The sequence below is a fragment of the Mandrillus leucophaeus genome, unplaced genomic scaffold (assembly GCF_000951045.1).
Source record: "Mandrillus leucophaeus isolate KB7577 unplaced genomic scaffold, Mleu.le_1.0 Scaffold624, whole genome shotgun sequence".
Lineage (NCBI taxonomy): Eukaryota > Metazoa > Chordata > Mammalia > Primates > Cercopithecidae > Mandrillus > Mandrillus leucophaeus.
In genome coordinates, this window is record NW_012106742.1 from 71,669 (window position 1) to 87,194 (window position 15,526).

General features: G+C 55.6%; 2 protein-coding genes across 3 annotated transcripts in view; both read left to right on the plus strand.

Moving 5' to 3' along the window:
- Positions 1 to 7,545, plus strand: part of INTS3 (integrator complex subunit 3) — a 47,713-nt gene extending 40,168 nt beyond the window's left edge. For both annotated transcript variants that reach the window (XM_012000286.1, XM_012000287.1), the window contains 10 exons: positions 1,217 to 1,370; positions 2,460 to 2,528; positions 3,326 to 3,401; positions 3,690 to 3,803; positions 4,174 to 4,222; positions 5,289 to 5,456; positions 5,807 to 5,907; positions 6,106 to 6,178; positions 6,389 to 6,545; positions 6,657 to 7,545. In XM_012000286.1, coding sequence (XP_011855676.1) covers positions 1,217 to 1,370; positions 2,460 to 2,528; positions 3,326 to 3,401; positions 3,690 to 3,803; positions 4,174 to 4,222; positions 5,289 to 5,456; positions 5,807 to 5,907; positions 6,106 to 6,178; positions 6,389 to 6,545; positions 6,657 to 6,734 — 1,039 coding nt within the window. In that variant the 3' untranslated portion in view covers positions 6,735 to 7,545. The remainder of the gene's footprint in view (positions 1 to 1,216; positions 1,371 to 2,459; positions 2,529 to 3,325; positions 3,402 to 3,689; positions 3,804 to 4,173; positions 4,223 to 5,288; positions 5,457 to 5,806; positions 5,908 to 6,105; positions 6,179 to 6,388; positions 6,546 to 6,656) is intronic.
- Positions 7,546 to 8,354: 809 nt separating this feature from the next.
- Positions 8,355 to 13,678, plus strand: SLC27A3 (solute carrier family 27 (fatty acid transporter), member 3). Its single transcript, XM_012000284.1, is given in 11 exon segments — positions 8,355 to 8,744; positions 8,746 to 9,641; positions 9,995 to 10,204; positions 10,564 to 10,722; positions 11,261 to 11,385; positions 11,670 to 11,864; positions 11,972 to 12,062; positions 12,194 to 12,392; positions 12,631 to 12,728; positions 12,860 to 12,990; positions 13,348 to 13,678. Coding segments are annotated over 11 exon segments (2,421 nt in total). The 5' UTR covers positions 8,355 to 8,604; the 3' UTR covers positions 13,525 to 13,678.
- The last annotated feature ends 1,848 nt before the right edge of the window (positions 13,679 to 15,526 follow it).

Here is a 15,526-nt window from a genome sequence, read left to right on the forward strand (position 1 = left end):
CAGGTACACGCCACCACATCCAGTTAATTTTTGTATTTTTTGTAGAAATGGGGTTTCACTGTGTTGGCCAGGCTGGTTTCAAACTCCTGACCTCAGGTGATCCGCCCACCTCGGCCTCTCAAAGTGCTGGGATTACAGGCATGAACCACGGGCCCAGCCATTTGTATATTTTCTTTGGAGAAAAAAATTTTCCCATTTTTAATTGAGTTATTTGTCTTTTTATTATTGACATTTAAGATTTTTTTTTTTTTTTTGAGGCAGAGTCTTGCTCTGTTGCCCAGACTGGAGTGCAGTGGCGTGAGCGCCACTCACTGCAACCTCCGCATACTAGGTTCCAGTGATTCTCCTGCCTCAGCCTCCCAAATAGCTGAGATTACAGGAGCGCACCACCACGCCCGGCTGGTTTTTTTGTGTGTCTTTTTATTAGAGACGGGGTTTCACCATGTTGGCCAGGCTGGTTGGCCAGGCTGGTCTTGAACTCCTGACCTCAGGTGATCCACCCTCCTCTGCCTCCCAAAGCACTGGGATTACAGGCATGAGCCACCATACCCAGCCAACTTTTAAGAATCTTTTTAAGATTTTGTTGCATACCAAAAGAGTTCTTTATATATTCTGGATACAAGTCTCAGACATGATGATTTGCAAGTATTTTTTCTTCCATTCTGTAAGTTTTAACTTTTTTGATAGCACTTTTGAGCAAAAGTGCTAACTCTTTATGAAGTTAAATTTGTCTATTTTTTTCTTTTACCACTTGTGTTTTTGTTGTCATGAAGATTTACTCCTGTTTCTCTTCTACAAGTTGTGTGGCTTTAATTCTTACGTTTAGGCCTACAAGCCATTTTGAGCTAAGTTTGTATATGCTGTGAGGTGTCATTGCCCTCATGGTTAGAGCCCAGAAAGCAAGAGAAAAAGTCTTCTCCAGCCTGACCTGAGCCCTCCCTCTTCTGTTCCTGACTCTTATCAGTCAGTAGCTTTACTCACTGACCATGGTTGGAGCCCTCTGAGTTCTGGGGAAGGATGGAGAGAAAGAAGAGTATCCTCTGGTTCCCATGAGTTATCAAGCCCCTGCGGGAGGCAGTTGGGAGGGACATGAGGCAGATCAGCACAAGGGCATCTGGAGCCAGCGAAGCAGTTTTAGAGCGGGAGCCTGCTTCAGTGATGCTTGAAGGTGGGCACTGGGGTCAGGCTACTGGCTCAGGCCCAGCTGGTCTTGCAGCAAAGCCGCCGCAGGGAAGATGAACCTGTACGAGTCATTTGCCCAGGCTACCCAGCTGGGCGATCTACACACCTGCCTGATGATGGACATGAAGGCCTGCCAGGAGGATGATGTGCGGCTCCTGTGCCACCTCACGCCCTCCATCTACACAGAGGTTAGTGCCTACCTCCGTATCTGTGCCAGGCGGCTCACAGGAACACACTTCAGTGAACACTCTGAGCACACACAACCCTGAACCCTCTTTTGTTCATCCTCACTAACCTAGGTGGGCCATTGCTTCCCACAATCACAGCTGTCCCCTCCTTCTACTTCTCTTTATTAGTGGTTGAAACATTTCTAGAACTCCCTGAATTCCTATACTTCGGTGTAACTGATGTGCTCTGGGGTCTGGGCCTATATACTTGGCTTCTCATATTGGGTCCCATCATCTGGACCTAGGACAGGTCCCACAAACCAGATCCATGTTCATATCAACATGGACAGATCCACATCAGCAGGCCCTCTTGTCCTCTGATGGCTCACCCTTGCTTGGATTCTCTCTGATAGTTCCTGATGACCGGGGCTTCTGTAGTGGAGACTCACTTTCATTTCCCCTGGTTCACTCACGCTCTAGGAACTGGGACATAACAGGTATCAGCCCTTTCTCCTCTTGGTAGAAGTTCCCAGGAAGAGGGAAATGAGGATCCAGGGCATGACAGGAGGAACTGTGATCTCGGCCGAGTACTGGAGGGAGGAGGGGTGCAGATGCTGGACACAGGGTACTTCCCTCCCCCTGCTCCCCCTTCTCTAGATGGGGCCCTGCCTACCCCACATACTTCCAGACATACTCTTTACACCACCTCTTTGGCTAAAGGTCAGCACAGGTTGGACTTCTTTGCTGCCAAGGATGCAAATATTTATTCTACCGCTGCTCCCACACAGAATCAGGCATCATGGCCAGTCCTCTCAGCTCTGGCTTTATCTCTAGTAGTTCCCCATTCCTTTCTGTACACACACTGTGGGAACTATCAGAGAAAACCCACACCCCTGATGGTGTGCACACATAAATAACAGCACTTGGGGTCTTCAAGTTCTCGAAGTCTTCCAGCATCATAGCTGTTAGATCTCTGTTTAGCGGTTTATTTTAGGGCCTGTGTCTGGCTGACCCAGTCACACCTTGAGATGTAATAAGGAAGGAGAGTGGGTTATGGGATGAAAGCTGAGGAGCCCACCCAGGACTCTTCCCCTCTCTTTTTCCATTTAGTTTCCAGATGAAACCTTGAGGAGCGGAGAGCTGCTGAACATGATCGTGGCTGTTATTGACTCTGCACAGGTAAACACTGAGCTCTGACCTCCCCAGAAAGGTCTGGGAGGCAGCATTAGGGGAATAGGGCCTCTGCTCTCCCTCCAGGCCTGCAGACAGGGAGCCCATGCTCCCTCCTGGCTACAGTGATGTGCACTTTCAGCCATGGGGCCTGGGAAGGAAAAGTGGAGCCCAAGCAAGGCAGGCTGAGGTTAGGCCAATCCTGCCTGGAGTTCCCCTTACTCTCCATATTTTTTGGGCACTCCTGTTCCACAGCAAAACCTGAGGGGGTTGTGGTTTTAGCTCTCAACTGGTCTTTCCTTTGACTTGGAATGAAAATGGTCAGACCATTTCTATTTGACCTTTTCACCATGCGTAGGTCCCCAAGAGGCTGTAGCTTTGCTCAGGTCCTTCTCAGGCCTGTACTGGGATCCCATTTCTCCTCCTCTCCACTTAGTTCCCATTCATAAAAGAGGAAGCTTAGCACCCAAGAATCCTCCTTCTTTTGTCTTTACCCTGCCCAACCTACATCTAGAGCCCAGCCTCTCAGGGTCCTTTCCTTCTCAGGCTCAGACCAAGGCTGTAACTACTTTTGCCCAAAATAGTCCTAAGATTCCCACTCAGGCCTGTGGCTACTTTATCAGCCCCTTCATCCTTCAGAGATGGCAGCATTCATTGTGTGCCATCTCCTTCCCATTCCTTTAAACTGGGCTTTCATTTCTTCTAATTTTTTTTCCCCCTTATGAGCCCTCCTGCGTCCCCCTCCATATAGCTTCCTGGCCCCTTTCAGAGCTGATGGGTTCTGCCTCCTTCCTCCACCTCCTTAGCTCCAGGAGCTGGTCTGCCACGTGATGATGGGTAACCTGGTTATGTTTCGAAAAGACTCAGTTCTCAATATACTCAGTAAGTGATCAAACCTTTAGGTACCTGGGAGAGGAGAGGAGGGCAGGGTGTCGGTCCTGTGTATTTTACACTATCTGGAAAGCTGGTTCTGGGGCTGGGAAGTTAAGGGGACAGAACTGTACTCCACCCTGGTGTGGTCTGGGGCCGTGTCTTTCTGGATCTGTCCTACCTCTGTAACATCCCTGCTTGGAGTGCTGGTTGGTAGTCAGTGGATTAGAGGTGTGTGTGTGTGTGTGTGTGTGTGTGTGTGTGTGTTCTTGAGAGAGATGTTTCTTTTGTCTCTTGCAGTTCAGAGCCTAGACTGGGAGACTTTTGAGCAGTATTGTGCCTGGCAGCTCTTTCTGGCCCACAATATTCCCCTGGAGACCATAATCCCCATCCTGCAGCACCTCAAATACAAGGGTAAGTAGGTTTGTGGGTAGGGAGCACATCAGACATGACACTTCCTATACAGCTAGGGCAAGGCTGAGGCTTAGGCTTCTAGGATGAGCCCAGATCCATTGTCCTCCTTCCCACCAAAGTGCACAAGGGCAGGCTCCCTGTCAGCCACTTTTGTTCTTTAGATGAGTCCTGTGGGTCCACCATGAGCCAGGCTCTGGGCTGGGGCTCAGGCGGCTCAGGGACTGATAGGAGTTGGGTAGGGGATTCTTCCTGGCTCCTCATCAAAGACTATCCTTATTCCCTCCAGTGGCTGTTGGGGGATGAGAGAGTTCCCCAGATTCCATCCTGGAATCATACCTTCCCCTGAACAGCCTCTGCCCTTCCCTCACAGAGCACCCAGAGGCCCTGTCCTGCCTACTGCTTCAACTCCGAAGAGAAAAGTGAGTTCCACTTCTGGGGCTCTTTAGCCCTCAGTTTTAACATCCCAAGAGCTGCTGTGGTGTAAAGGGCTTCTGTCCTGCTCCTTATTGCCATATTTTTTCCTGTCGTTAACATCTGCTTATTCTGCCCTTCCCCCAACGTGACTTACAAATGAGCAGCTCCCCTGGGATCTGGGCTTCCTCTCGACTTTACCCCCCTGCCCACCAGGAGCTGCCCTCGGAGGTGGGGAGGTGGGGACCGGACATCCCTGTTTCCTGCTGCCACAGCAGTTCTAATCCCTGGTGGCTCCTGCTCCCCGCCCCCACCCCCGCCCCCGCCACCCCATGCTCCTGCGGCCACTGCACAGCTAATCCAAGAGGAGGGAGGGTCAGGGTAGAGGGGTCACGCACCATCCTCTCCCTCACCCTGTGCAGAGCAGAGCCAGCTGGACCCATTGTGCCTTGACAGGGTGGGGCAGAGAGGGAGAGGGTGGCAGCCCCCTCTTCCCGCAAAGCCGCTTTAGCAACATCCCCCGATAAATGGGGCAGCAGCTGTGTATCTTATCCTTCCTACCTTTCTGCCTTCCTTCCACCCTTTCTGCTCCCTTGCCTGAGAGACTAGAAATGATACAGAGTATCCTAGAGGAAGAGGGAAGCTTGGAGGCTGTGTGGGGCTGTGGCTTCACAACCCTCTCCCGCCCTCTTCCTCCAGCTGGAAGCCAGGTTGGCCCACAGCTCTAGCAGGGTAGGGGTAGGGGAGCATCTGCATGTCACATGCTTGTGCTTCTGCCTCCCAGGCCCACTCCCTGACTGTTCTAGGGGAGGAAGAGGAGAACTGAGGGTTCTCCTTCCCAACACACACACGCACACACTTTCTCCTACTACAGCAAGTGAAGAATCTCACTTCTCCTCTCCTGGCTTCCACAGAGGATGAAACCAGGCATTCCTTGGCCTAAGGAGAAGAGGGAGAGGGATGTGAGAGTAGTGGGTGGGTAGGGAGGCCGGGGTTTGGGAAATCAGTGGGAGAGACCCAGCATGCCCTGTGGCCACTGTGCAAGCAGCACCCAGTGCCCCCTTCCTCCCCCAGGCCCAGTGAGGAGATGGTGAAGATGGTGCTGAGCCGGCCCTGCCATCCTGATGACCAGTTCACCACCAGCATCCTGCGGCACTGGTGCATGAAACATGACGAGCTGCTGGCCGAGCACATCAAGTCCCTGCTCATCAAGAATAACAGCCTGCCTCGCAAGAGACAGAGGTGGGACACGGTCCCTGTCTACCCTCCAAGCCATGGTCTGCAGTGACTGCTGCCCGGTGGTGGTGGGGGCTGGTGCTGTCCCAGCCTGGTTTGTGGGCGACATCTAGTGGTCCGAAGCCACATGGCATGCGAGACCACTGTGGCCCCTTCTCCCCATCTTCCAGTGCCCCTGTGGCCAGGATCCCCTGCTCTAGGCACACCTTTCTCACCTGACCCCAGCTCTCCCAGCCTGCCTGTCCTGCTCCCCATGTAGGCTGCCTCTGTCTTAAGGGGGCCCTGGCGGGTGGAGGGTGTCTTGCACTCTGGAACCCTCCCGCACTCAGACTCTGGCTCTGGTGATTCCTGCACAGCCTGAGGAGCTCTAGCAGCAAGCTGGCCCAGCTGACTCTGGAGCAGATCCTGGAGCACTTGGACAACCTGCGGCTCAACCTGACCAACACCAAGCAGAACTGTATGCCTTCCACCCTCGGCGTCCAGTGTAGACAGTGCTGCCCTGGCCCAGACTATGCCTGGAGCCAGGCTGGGGGCAGGGGCAGGACACTCGGGGCCACAACCCACACTGGGGATAAAACAACCTTTGGGTGCTGTTTAATAAGCTCTCAGACATCTGATTGTTTTTCCTTCCCTGCTCTCCCTTTTCTTCCTCTAGTTTTTAGCCAGACCCCAATTCTCCAGGCGCTGCAGCATGTCCAGGCGAGCTGTGATGAAGCCCACAAGATGAAGTGAGGCTCCTGCCACTTTGGGCCTTGAAAAGTAGTAGGGGAAAAGCCTAAGGGAGAGGAAGCCTGCTAGGGACATAAATGTAATGGCCAGCAAGACCTTAGGGTCCAGGGTTGAAGAAAAAGAGGCCTAGGCCTGGGGGCAGAGAAGAGGGTGGGAGGTGCCGTAGGAGCAGTAGGCTCCCACTCAGAGCTCCTGCTCCTTTTCCTTAGGTTCAGTGATCTCTTCTCCCTGGCGGAGGAATATGAGGACTCTTCCACCAAGCCACCCAAGAGCCGGCGAAAAGCAGCTCTGTCCAGCCCTCGAAGTCGTAAGAATGCCACACAGCCCCCCAATGCTGAAGAAGAGTCGGGCTCCAGCAGTGCTTCGGTGAGAGCCCAGCCAGTGCACAGGGGGAAAAGGAGCACTGGGTGCAGGTGGAGTCGGCACCAGCAGCTGCCCAGGCTGGTAACTTCCCATTTCCCCTCCCATCTCTTCCAGGAGGAGGAAGACACGAAACCGAAGCCTACCAAGCGGAAACGAAAAGGGTCCTCTGCAGTGGGCTCTGACAGTGACTGAGGCCCTGCATTCCCCATCCCAACCCCAGCTGGATTGCTTTCTCCTCCTTGGTGATTCAAAGGTTAATAGAGGCTGGGGAGATTGCAGGGGAAACACCCTTGCCGCATCCCCAAGCTCCCCCGGTGGAAGGAGGAGCTTTCTCCTCTGGCTGAGTTTGAGAAGCTGCCATGCAGCCCCTAGCCCCTTCCCTCCTGGGGCCTCCAGCCCCTCACACTGCTGTTCCCAGTGATATTTGGGATCTGACTGAAGCCAGAGGCTCTGTAAAATCAGGCCATAGTGGAAGTCCTCAGCCCCCAGGCCCCTTCCCCAGTCTCCTCCCCTAGTCTCCCAAGGAGCCATTGCAACAAAGAAGGGAAATGACAAAGGGGCAGCTGGCCAGAGAAGCTGGGATAAGAGCAGAGACTCAGTGTGTGGGTGTCCCTTCCCGCTTCCCCCTTCGGGTCTTGGTTTGTTCTGAAGGGGTGTTTTATAGTCACTATCCACATGCCAGTGTGAAATGGGCATCTGTGACGTGGTCAGGGTGTCCATTCCTAATCATGGGGCAGATGCTGCAAGCATTCAGAAAGGAGTCTGAAAGGGTGGCCACAGCCCCATGTGGTGTGCCCTGGAGGCTTAGGTTGGCCTGAGGTTGGCACCTCAAGCTACACCAGAGTCCAGGGAGTCCCAGAGGCAAGTTTCACAGAACTGTCAAATGATCCCATTTCCTTGAATCTGGGTTTTTTGGTTTTTTTTGTTTGTTTGTTTGTTTTTGGCAGAGATAATCGTGTCTTAAAAGTTGTTTTTAAATGACAATAAAACAAGCCAGAATGTCTTTTGTGCTGGAGTGTCTGCTGGCGTTTGCCCCGTGCATGTATAGCTTGGTCTTGATTTGATTGGCATCGCTACTTGTAACCTCAGAACCCTCCCCCTTTCCCTTCCTGTTCTGCCCCCACTTTTGCCTAGAGCAGAAAGGACTTGGCTTTGGCCCCTACCCATCCTTCCTGCTACCACTGGAGGTGGGAGCCAGGCGCTGACCTATCTATGCAGAACCATCCCCTGTAGGATGAGGCCTGTCCTTTCTCATTTCTCAAGAAATGAGGCTTCCAAAAGGTCTGTCATCCTCCAGTTGAAGTCTGTGTGCCTACCAACAACTGCCGGAGGACTCCCTGCTTGACGGGAGGGATACTCCAGCTTGGTCTCCAGGGACAACTGTATCTGGAGATGAAGTTCGGATACCAAGGAGGGATAGAGATGCTCTTCCTTCCACAGTCTGGCCACTTTGCTGGGCCATGTGAACCAGCAGAGGAGAGTTCTTTGGCTATGCTATTGTTCCCCCGCTGTCCAGGGAGAAAGGAGGCGGACTGAGGAGTGAAGTTCGGGTGAACTGCACAGAGCTGCTCCTCTTCACCCTGAAAATTTGTCTTTTTACGGAATCCAGGTTCTCCCATCTCTCATCACTGCTGTTCCTTCCTTTGAAAGTCTAAACCACCAGAGGCCTTTTTCCTTCCTCTCTCCTTCCCCAGTTTCCTCTGCCCCAATTAAAACCAGAATGGACAGCATTTCCTGACTGGCCCCAATTATTGTACCCTTGCCCAAAGGGAGGGGCCTCTGTCGTGGCCCCTCAGAAATCTGGCAGTCTGGGTTTCCACCTTTCCCCTATTTTAACTCTCAGCCCCCACCCATCCCCTGGGGTTGCGGCTGGCAGGAGGGGATGGGCCTGCCTATCCTGCTGGGACTTGCAGAACCAAATGGGCCAGGGGCCAAGTTCTTCATTCTTTTGGGAGAGAGCAATGGTACCTTCCCTTCACGGGAAAATGGGAAACATTGAGGGGAAGATGGACTGCGATCCAAAAGCCCTGGCTGTCAGGCCTGGACTCTAGAGCTTAGCCAGATGCCTAAACCGTCCAAGCCGAGAAAGAACTTAGAAGACAGACATAACCCTGGGATTGATGGAAGGCGCGAGCACCGCCCCGACCTGGTAGGGAGCAGTCCGGGAGGGAGCGCGCCTAGGGCGGAGCGTAGGCTGTGGGGAGGGCTGGGAGTCTGGGGCCGCCCCACACCCGCACTCCTCCCGGGTTTCTGCTCTCCGCCCGTGGGGAGTGGTGGGGGCTTGGGTGGGAAGGGGCGTGTGCCAGCGCAGGCGCGCTCACGGGAAGGAGAGGTCTCAGCTAGAGCGAGAGGCCCTAGGTTTTCGGGAGGGAGGAACAGGGATGTTTGCTAGCGGCTGGAACCAGACGGTGCCGACGGAAGAAGCGGGCTCCATGGCTGCCCTCCTGCTGCTGCCCCTGCTGCTGTTGCTACCGCTGCTGCTGCTGAAGCTACACCTCTGGCCGCAATTGCGCTGGCTCCCGGCGGACTTGGCCTTCGCGCTGCGCGCCCTGCGCTGCAAAAGGGCTCTTCGAGCTCGCGCCCTGGCCGCGGCTGCCGCCGACCCAGAAAGTCCCGAGGGGGGCTGCAGCCTGGCCTGGCGCCTCGCGGAACTAGCCCGGCAGCGCCCCGCGCACACCTTTCTCATTCACGGCTCGCGGCGCTTTAGCTACTCGGAGGCGGAGCGCGAGAGTAACAGGGCTGCACGCGCCTTCCTACGTGCGCTAGGCTGGGACGGGGGACCCGGCGGCAGCGACAGTGGCGCGGGGAGCGCTGGAGAAGGCGAGCGAGCGGCGCCGGGCGCCGGAGATGCAGCGGCCGGAAGCGGCGCGGGGCTTGCTGGAGGGAACGGTGCGGCCAGAGGTGGAGGAGCCGCCGCCCTTCTGGCACCTGGAGCAACCGTGGCGCTGCTCCTTCCCGCCGGCCCAGAGTTTCTGTGGCTCTGGTTCGGGCTGGCCAAGGCCGGCCTGCGCACGGCCTTTGTGCCCACCGCCCTGCGCCGGGGCCCCCTGCTGCACTGCCTCCGCAGCTGCGGCGCGCGCGCGCTGGTGCTGGCGCCAGGTAAGGCTGGAGCGCCGAACTAACTAAGGCGCGGCCAGCCACAGAAGGGGGCGTGTCGGGGACCGCAGAAGGGCTTGGATTCATCCCTGGGCCTGGGAAGAAGCCGACTATCCCTTGGGGTTCGAAAGTGAGTGGAGCTAGGAGTCTCCGGGTTTGCAAAGGCATGAGACTGAATCTTTGGTGCCCCAAGTATCCCCAAGGAGTCGAGTTCCAGGCCTCAGACCCAAGATGGAATGTCCATACCCTTCACCCTCACCCAAGAGCAGTGTGGGCTGGGATGGGGAGGGGACATGGGTCATAGGCTCTTCTAGGTAGAGCCAGGGCCCCGGCGCTGTGCTTTCCCACCCTTCCAGAGTTTCTGGAGTCCCTGGAGCCGGACCTGCCCGCCCTGAGAGGCATGGGGCTTCACCTGTGGGCTGCAGGCCCAGGAACCCACCCTGCTGCAATTAGCGATTTGCTGGCTGAAGTGTCCGCTGAAGTGGATGGGCCAGTGCCAGGATACCTCTCTTCCCCCCAGAGCATAACAGACACGTGCCTGTACATCTTTACCTCTGGCACCACGGGTGAGAGCCGGGCACCATACTTAGCTCCCGGAAACTAAGGCAGAGGAAGGCAGGGTTCTGGGAACAGAGACTGGGACCTCCTCAGCTCCCAGACCACTCCTTCAAAGCCCCCAGACAGGATGCTGGTTTCATTGGCACTTCCTTTTTCTCTTCATCATTTCACTCCCCAGTCCCTTCACCTCCTACTCATTTCTCCACCTCCCCCAGACCACCCAGATTTCCAGGACAGCCTGGTCTCCATCCTCAGCTTCCGTCCTGCGTCCGCCTCTTTCTGTGGGAAACCCAGTGGGGGTGCAAACAGATAGGTAGAGCTTGGAGTCCACCCTTCCCCTGATCGCCCCACAACTGCCACCCCACAGGCCTCCCCAAGGCTGCTCGGATCAGTCATCTGAAGATCCTGCAATGCCAGGGCTTCTACCAGCTGTGTGGTGTCCACCAGGAAGATGTGATCTACCTCGCCCTCCCACTCTACCATATGTCCGGCTCCCTGCTGGGCGTTGTGGGCTGCTTGGGCATTGGTCAGTCTCCCCAACCCCACCTTCATTAATTCATCCAGCAGACATTTATTAAGCACCTACTGTGGTGTGAGTCCTCCAGGGTAGATAATCTAGAGGACGGATGGGGCAGAGCCCTACTCACCAGGAGCTCTACAATGGCAATGTTACCTGCCTAGACCTACAGACTGAGGAACGGGGCAGGGGGGGCCATATAGCCACATAACTCCAGGCTGCAGGATCAAAGGCAGGGAAGGACTGTCAGTCCAGGAACAGGCAAATAGAGAAGAGGGAGAGAGAGACAAGGAGGTGAGAGTGTGGAGGACGGGATCTTTGGGGCTGGGAAGTAGGGAAAGGGCATTCACCTCTTCCAAGGCTGGGGACAGGGGCCGGGGGAGGGGAAAGAGGGCCAGCACAGCTTCCTGACGGTGTGACTCCCACAGTGGGCCCTTCCCAGGGAATGACTACAGTGAAGGCTGGGGTCTGGAAAGAGGGGCTCGGGCTCCCCACTCTGCTCCTAATCTTACCTGCTTCCTTCTTCCCCACTTCCCACTTCTGGCAGGGGCCACAGTGGTGCTGAAGTCCAAGTTCTCGGCTGGTCAGTTCTGGGAAGATTGCCAGCAGCACAGGGTGACCGTGTTCCAGTACATTGGGGAGTTGTGTCGATACCTTGTCAACCAGCCCCTGGTGCGTGGGCATAGATCCTGGGCAGAGCTGCTGACACAGGGCTAGCTCATGGGGAACAGGACAGTTGACAGGAGACACTGAGACAGGGAGGTGGAGGGAGAAGCAGCAAGAAGGAAATCGCAGTGTAAGATAAGGATCCGGAGATGGCCTAGGCCATCTGACGCTTACGGCCTCTGAAGGAGGTCACAGTGGTGGGGGGGTTCTGGTGAATGGAGAACAGGAATTCACTGCGGGGAGCGGGCGTCTTGGTGCTGAAGCCCCGGCCCTTCTCCCACTCATCTCAGAGCAAGGCAGAACACGGCCATAAGGTCCGGCTGGCAGTGGGCAGCGGGCTGCGCCCAGACACCTGGGAGCGTTTTGTGCGGCGCTTTGGGCCCCTGCAGGTGCTGGAGACATATGGACTGACAGAGGGCAACGTGGCCACCATCAACTACACAGGACAGCAGGGCGCTGTGGGGCGTGCTTCCTGGCTTTACAAGGTGAGGGGCAGAGAGGAAACTGAGAACCCTTGGAACAGCAGAGGGCTGGCAGGAGAGGGGGCTCATGTGACTGCAATGGTTCAGTACCCGGGTCTCCCTTTCCCCAGCATATCTTCCCCTTCTCCTTGATTCGCTATGATGTCACCATAGGAGAGCCGATTCGGGACCCCCGGGGGCACTGTGTGGCCACATCTCCAGGTTGGTGGTGTTCTGGTGGGGTGGGCGAGGTGCTGACGCTGGCACAGGAGGACTGGAATTGGAGACGGGTGGATGGGGGCAGGAGGCTCTGGGAAAGGTGACAGCACTCCTGACCCTGGTGACTCTGCCAGGTGAGCCAGGGCTGCTGGTGGCCCCGGTAAGCCAGCAGTCCCCATTCCTGGGCTACGCTGGCGGGCCAGAGCTGGCCCAGGGGAAGTTGCTAAAGGATGTCTTCCGGCCTGGGGATGTTTTCTTCAACACTGGGGACCTGCTGGTCTGCGATGACCAAGGTTTTCTCCGCTTCCATGATCGTACTGGAGACACCTTCAGGTATCTGTCCATAACTGGTTCTTCATCCTGGACATCTGATCTCTGTGATCCAAAGCTTCTGAACCTCAACTCCCTGATCTGCCACCTCAACCCGGGTCCTCAGCTAATCTCTCATTCTCAGAGCTCACCATCTCATCCCTGTGACAGTCTGGCACGCTGACCTCTGACCTCATCTCCCCACCAAGCCCATGAGGCCCTGACCCCTGACTCCCAGTTTCAGATCTCTGCTCTCTGACAGGTGGAAGGGGGAGAATGTGGCCACAACCGAGGTGGCAGAGGTCTTTGAGGCCCTGGATTTTCTTCAGGAGGTGAACGTCTATGGAGTCACTGTGCCAGGTGCCTAGGCATGGAAGGTGGGGGAGGCACCCAGCCACCACCCCGAATTGGTAATACTTGGGCGCAGGGAGCACGAGGCCTTCATGGTGGTCAGCCATGGAGGGGCTTACTCTGTCTCCCACACCCATCAGGGCATGAAGGCAGGGCTGGAATGGCGGCCCTGGTCCTGCGTCCCCCCCACTCTTTGGACCTTATGCAGCTCTACACCCACGTGTCTGAGAACTTGCCACCTTATGCCCGGCCCCGATTCCTCAGGCTCCAGGTAACCAGCCACTCCCCCCGCAGCCCCTCACCCCATATATCCTCACTCCACATATCCACCCCATGTATCAACTTTGGGAGTTTGATGGCTCCCAAACTCTACAAAGGGGCCCCCAACGTAATACACTCCACGAAGAGAAAAACCACGGAGACATACGCCCTTCACCCCACTTCTTTCCTTATCCCTGCCTTCTTCTGGCTTGGCTCTTTCTCCTCCCTGTCACCTCCTCCCCTAAACTTTGACCTCGCACTCCCTTTCCCCAGACGTGCTCCTTAACAAAATTCAGGCAACTCCCCTGAACCAGCTGGGCAGAGTCCCCTTCCCTCCAACTCCTCTGACCCTTCCTCCTGTCCCCAGGAGTCTTTGGCCACCACAGAGACCTTCAAACAGCAGAAAGTGCGGATGGCAGAGGAGGGCTTCGACCCCAGCACCCTGTCCGACCCACTGTACGTTCTGGACCAGGCTGCAGGTGCCTACCTGCCCCTCACACCTACCCGGTACAGCGCCCTCCTGGCAGGGGACCTTCGAATCTGAGACCTTCCACACCTGAGGCACCTGAGAGGACTCTGTGGGGTGGGGGCCATTGCAGGGGTGCTGGGCTGTCAGGGACCTTTGCTATACCAGAACTGCGGTCACTATTTTGTAATAAATGTGGCTACAGCAGATCTAGCTGTCTTTCTGACCTACAGTCTGTGTCTATCTCTCTGTGGAACTGCTTTTTCCTCGAGAGTTTTCTCCTGGCGTGGAGCCACAGGCCACACGTTCCTGCCCTGACTGGCTGTGGGCCAGAGTCCCATATCTGGACCTTGGTGTTTTCCTCTCAGGAGATCCTGTGTGACCCTTGTCCTTGGAGAACCTCTGGTTACTGATGTTTGTCTGTGTTCCTGTGTAGCTCACTCCAGTTTTACTCTTCGAGTGCCAGGCTCCCACTGCTCTGTCTTGGGAACTGGAGGACCCGAGGGGTTGGCTCAAAGGGCAGAGGTGGACAGAGGCACACAGAAACGCTGCCCCCCACAGCCAGCCCAAACTGCTCCCCGAGAATCAGGTAGGCTGGGCCTGAGGAAGAGTCTTAACCAGTCCAAACAAGTGTTTGACTGTGGGGGCAAGGATGCTCAAGATACCCCTCTGCCTCGCAGCTGTCTCTGAGAAGCCAATCTTTGAGGGGGAAGAGTGGGGTGCCCTTGCCTCCAGATGTCCCTACTCCTACCTGGTGACTGTTAGACATTCCCAGAAGGAGCAGTTCCCAGGGGAGACCCTCAGATACTGCAGGAGAGTTTGACGGAGGCCCCTCCATGGAGTGAGGCTCAGAGTGCATGTGGTGGCAGGAGGGATGGTGAGAATCAAAAGGAAAAAGGCCTCTCGACCCTCAAATGAGGTGTCCAGAAAGTTCATCATCTAAAAGCTTGAAATGATGAAGCTCCTGCTTCTCCTAGGAACTACAGTCCCCCTCTGTTTTGAGCTGTGGGTCCTTGAAATTTTCTGCTACTTTGCCTTTCCCCTTCTAGCCCCTCTGCCCAACATGCGAGGTCAGGGGACATGCCCTACTGGCACACTTGGGTCTCTATTGCCAGCCCTCCTGTTCCAAAACTTTACAACTTGCCCCCTTCCACATGCAAGCCCAGTGCAGCCTCACTGACAGACTAGGTAAGGCACATGCTGAGGTGCCGGGGACATCTTCACGCACAGACCAATAAATGTGGGATTTAGCTCATTCTGAGCACCTCTCCAATCTGCCCCAGGAGGAGTACAGTAGTTAGGGTGTGCCTGGGGGTAGGGTAGGTAGGCAGCCTGTTGGCTCGCAGTGGGGCATCTCCTGCAGCTGCTCTCCCACACCTTAACTCAGAAATGGAGTCTCGCCCTGTAGTCCAGGCTAGAGTGCAATGGTGCAATCTCGCCCCCTGCAACCTCCACCTCCCGGGTTCAAGCAGTTCTCCTGCCTCAGCCTCCTGAGTAGCTGGGATTACAGGTGCACGCCACCACACCCGGCTAATTTTTTTTTTTCTATCTTTAGTAGAGACTGGGTTTCACCGTGTTGGCCAGGCTGGTCTCGAACTCCTGACCTCATGATCTGCCCACCTCAGCCTCCCAAAGTACTGGGATTACAGGTGTGAGCCACTGCGCCCAGCCTATTTTTGCTTTTTAAAGTGTAGCTACTAGAAAATGTAGAATTACACATGTGGTTCAGGTTATATTTCTACTGAACGGTGCTGGCCTAAATCCTGACCCCACACTTCACTCTGCAAACCCACAAATGCCAAGTGAAGCATGTCAGTTGCACCTGTGTCACCCCTGCTCTTGAGTATCTGCACTTTAGCAAGGTCAGCTGGGAGGAAGGGGATTCTGGCAAACTGGGCTGAGCCAGTCGCTGGGACAGAGTTCTGTCTTCCACTCCTATGCTGAGCTCATGGCTCGACTCTTTGAACCAGCTTTGTCACAGAGGCTGCAACTAGTGATAGAAATGGAAAGCTGCAGCACCGGGCGCGGTGGTTCACGCCTGTAATCCCAGCACTTTCGGAGGCTGAGGCGGGCGGATCAG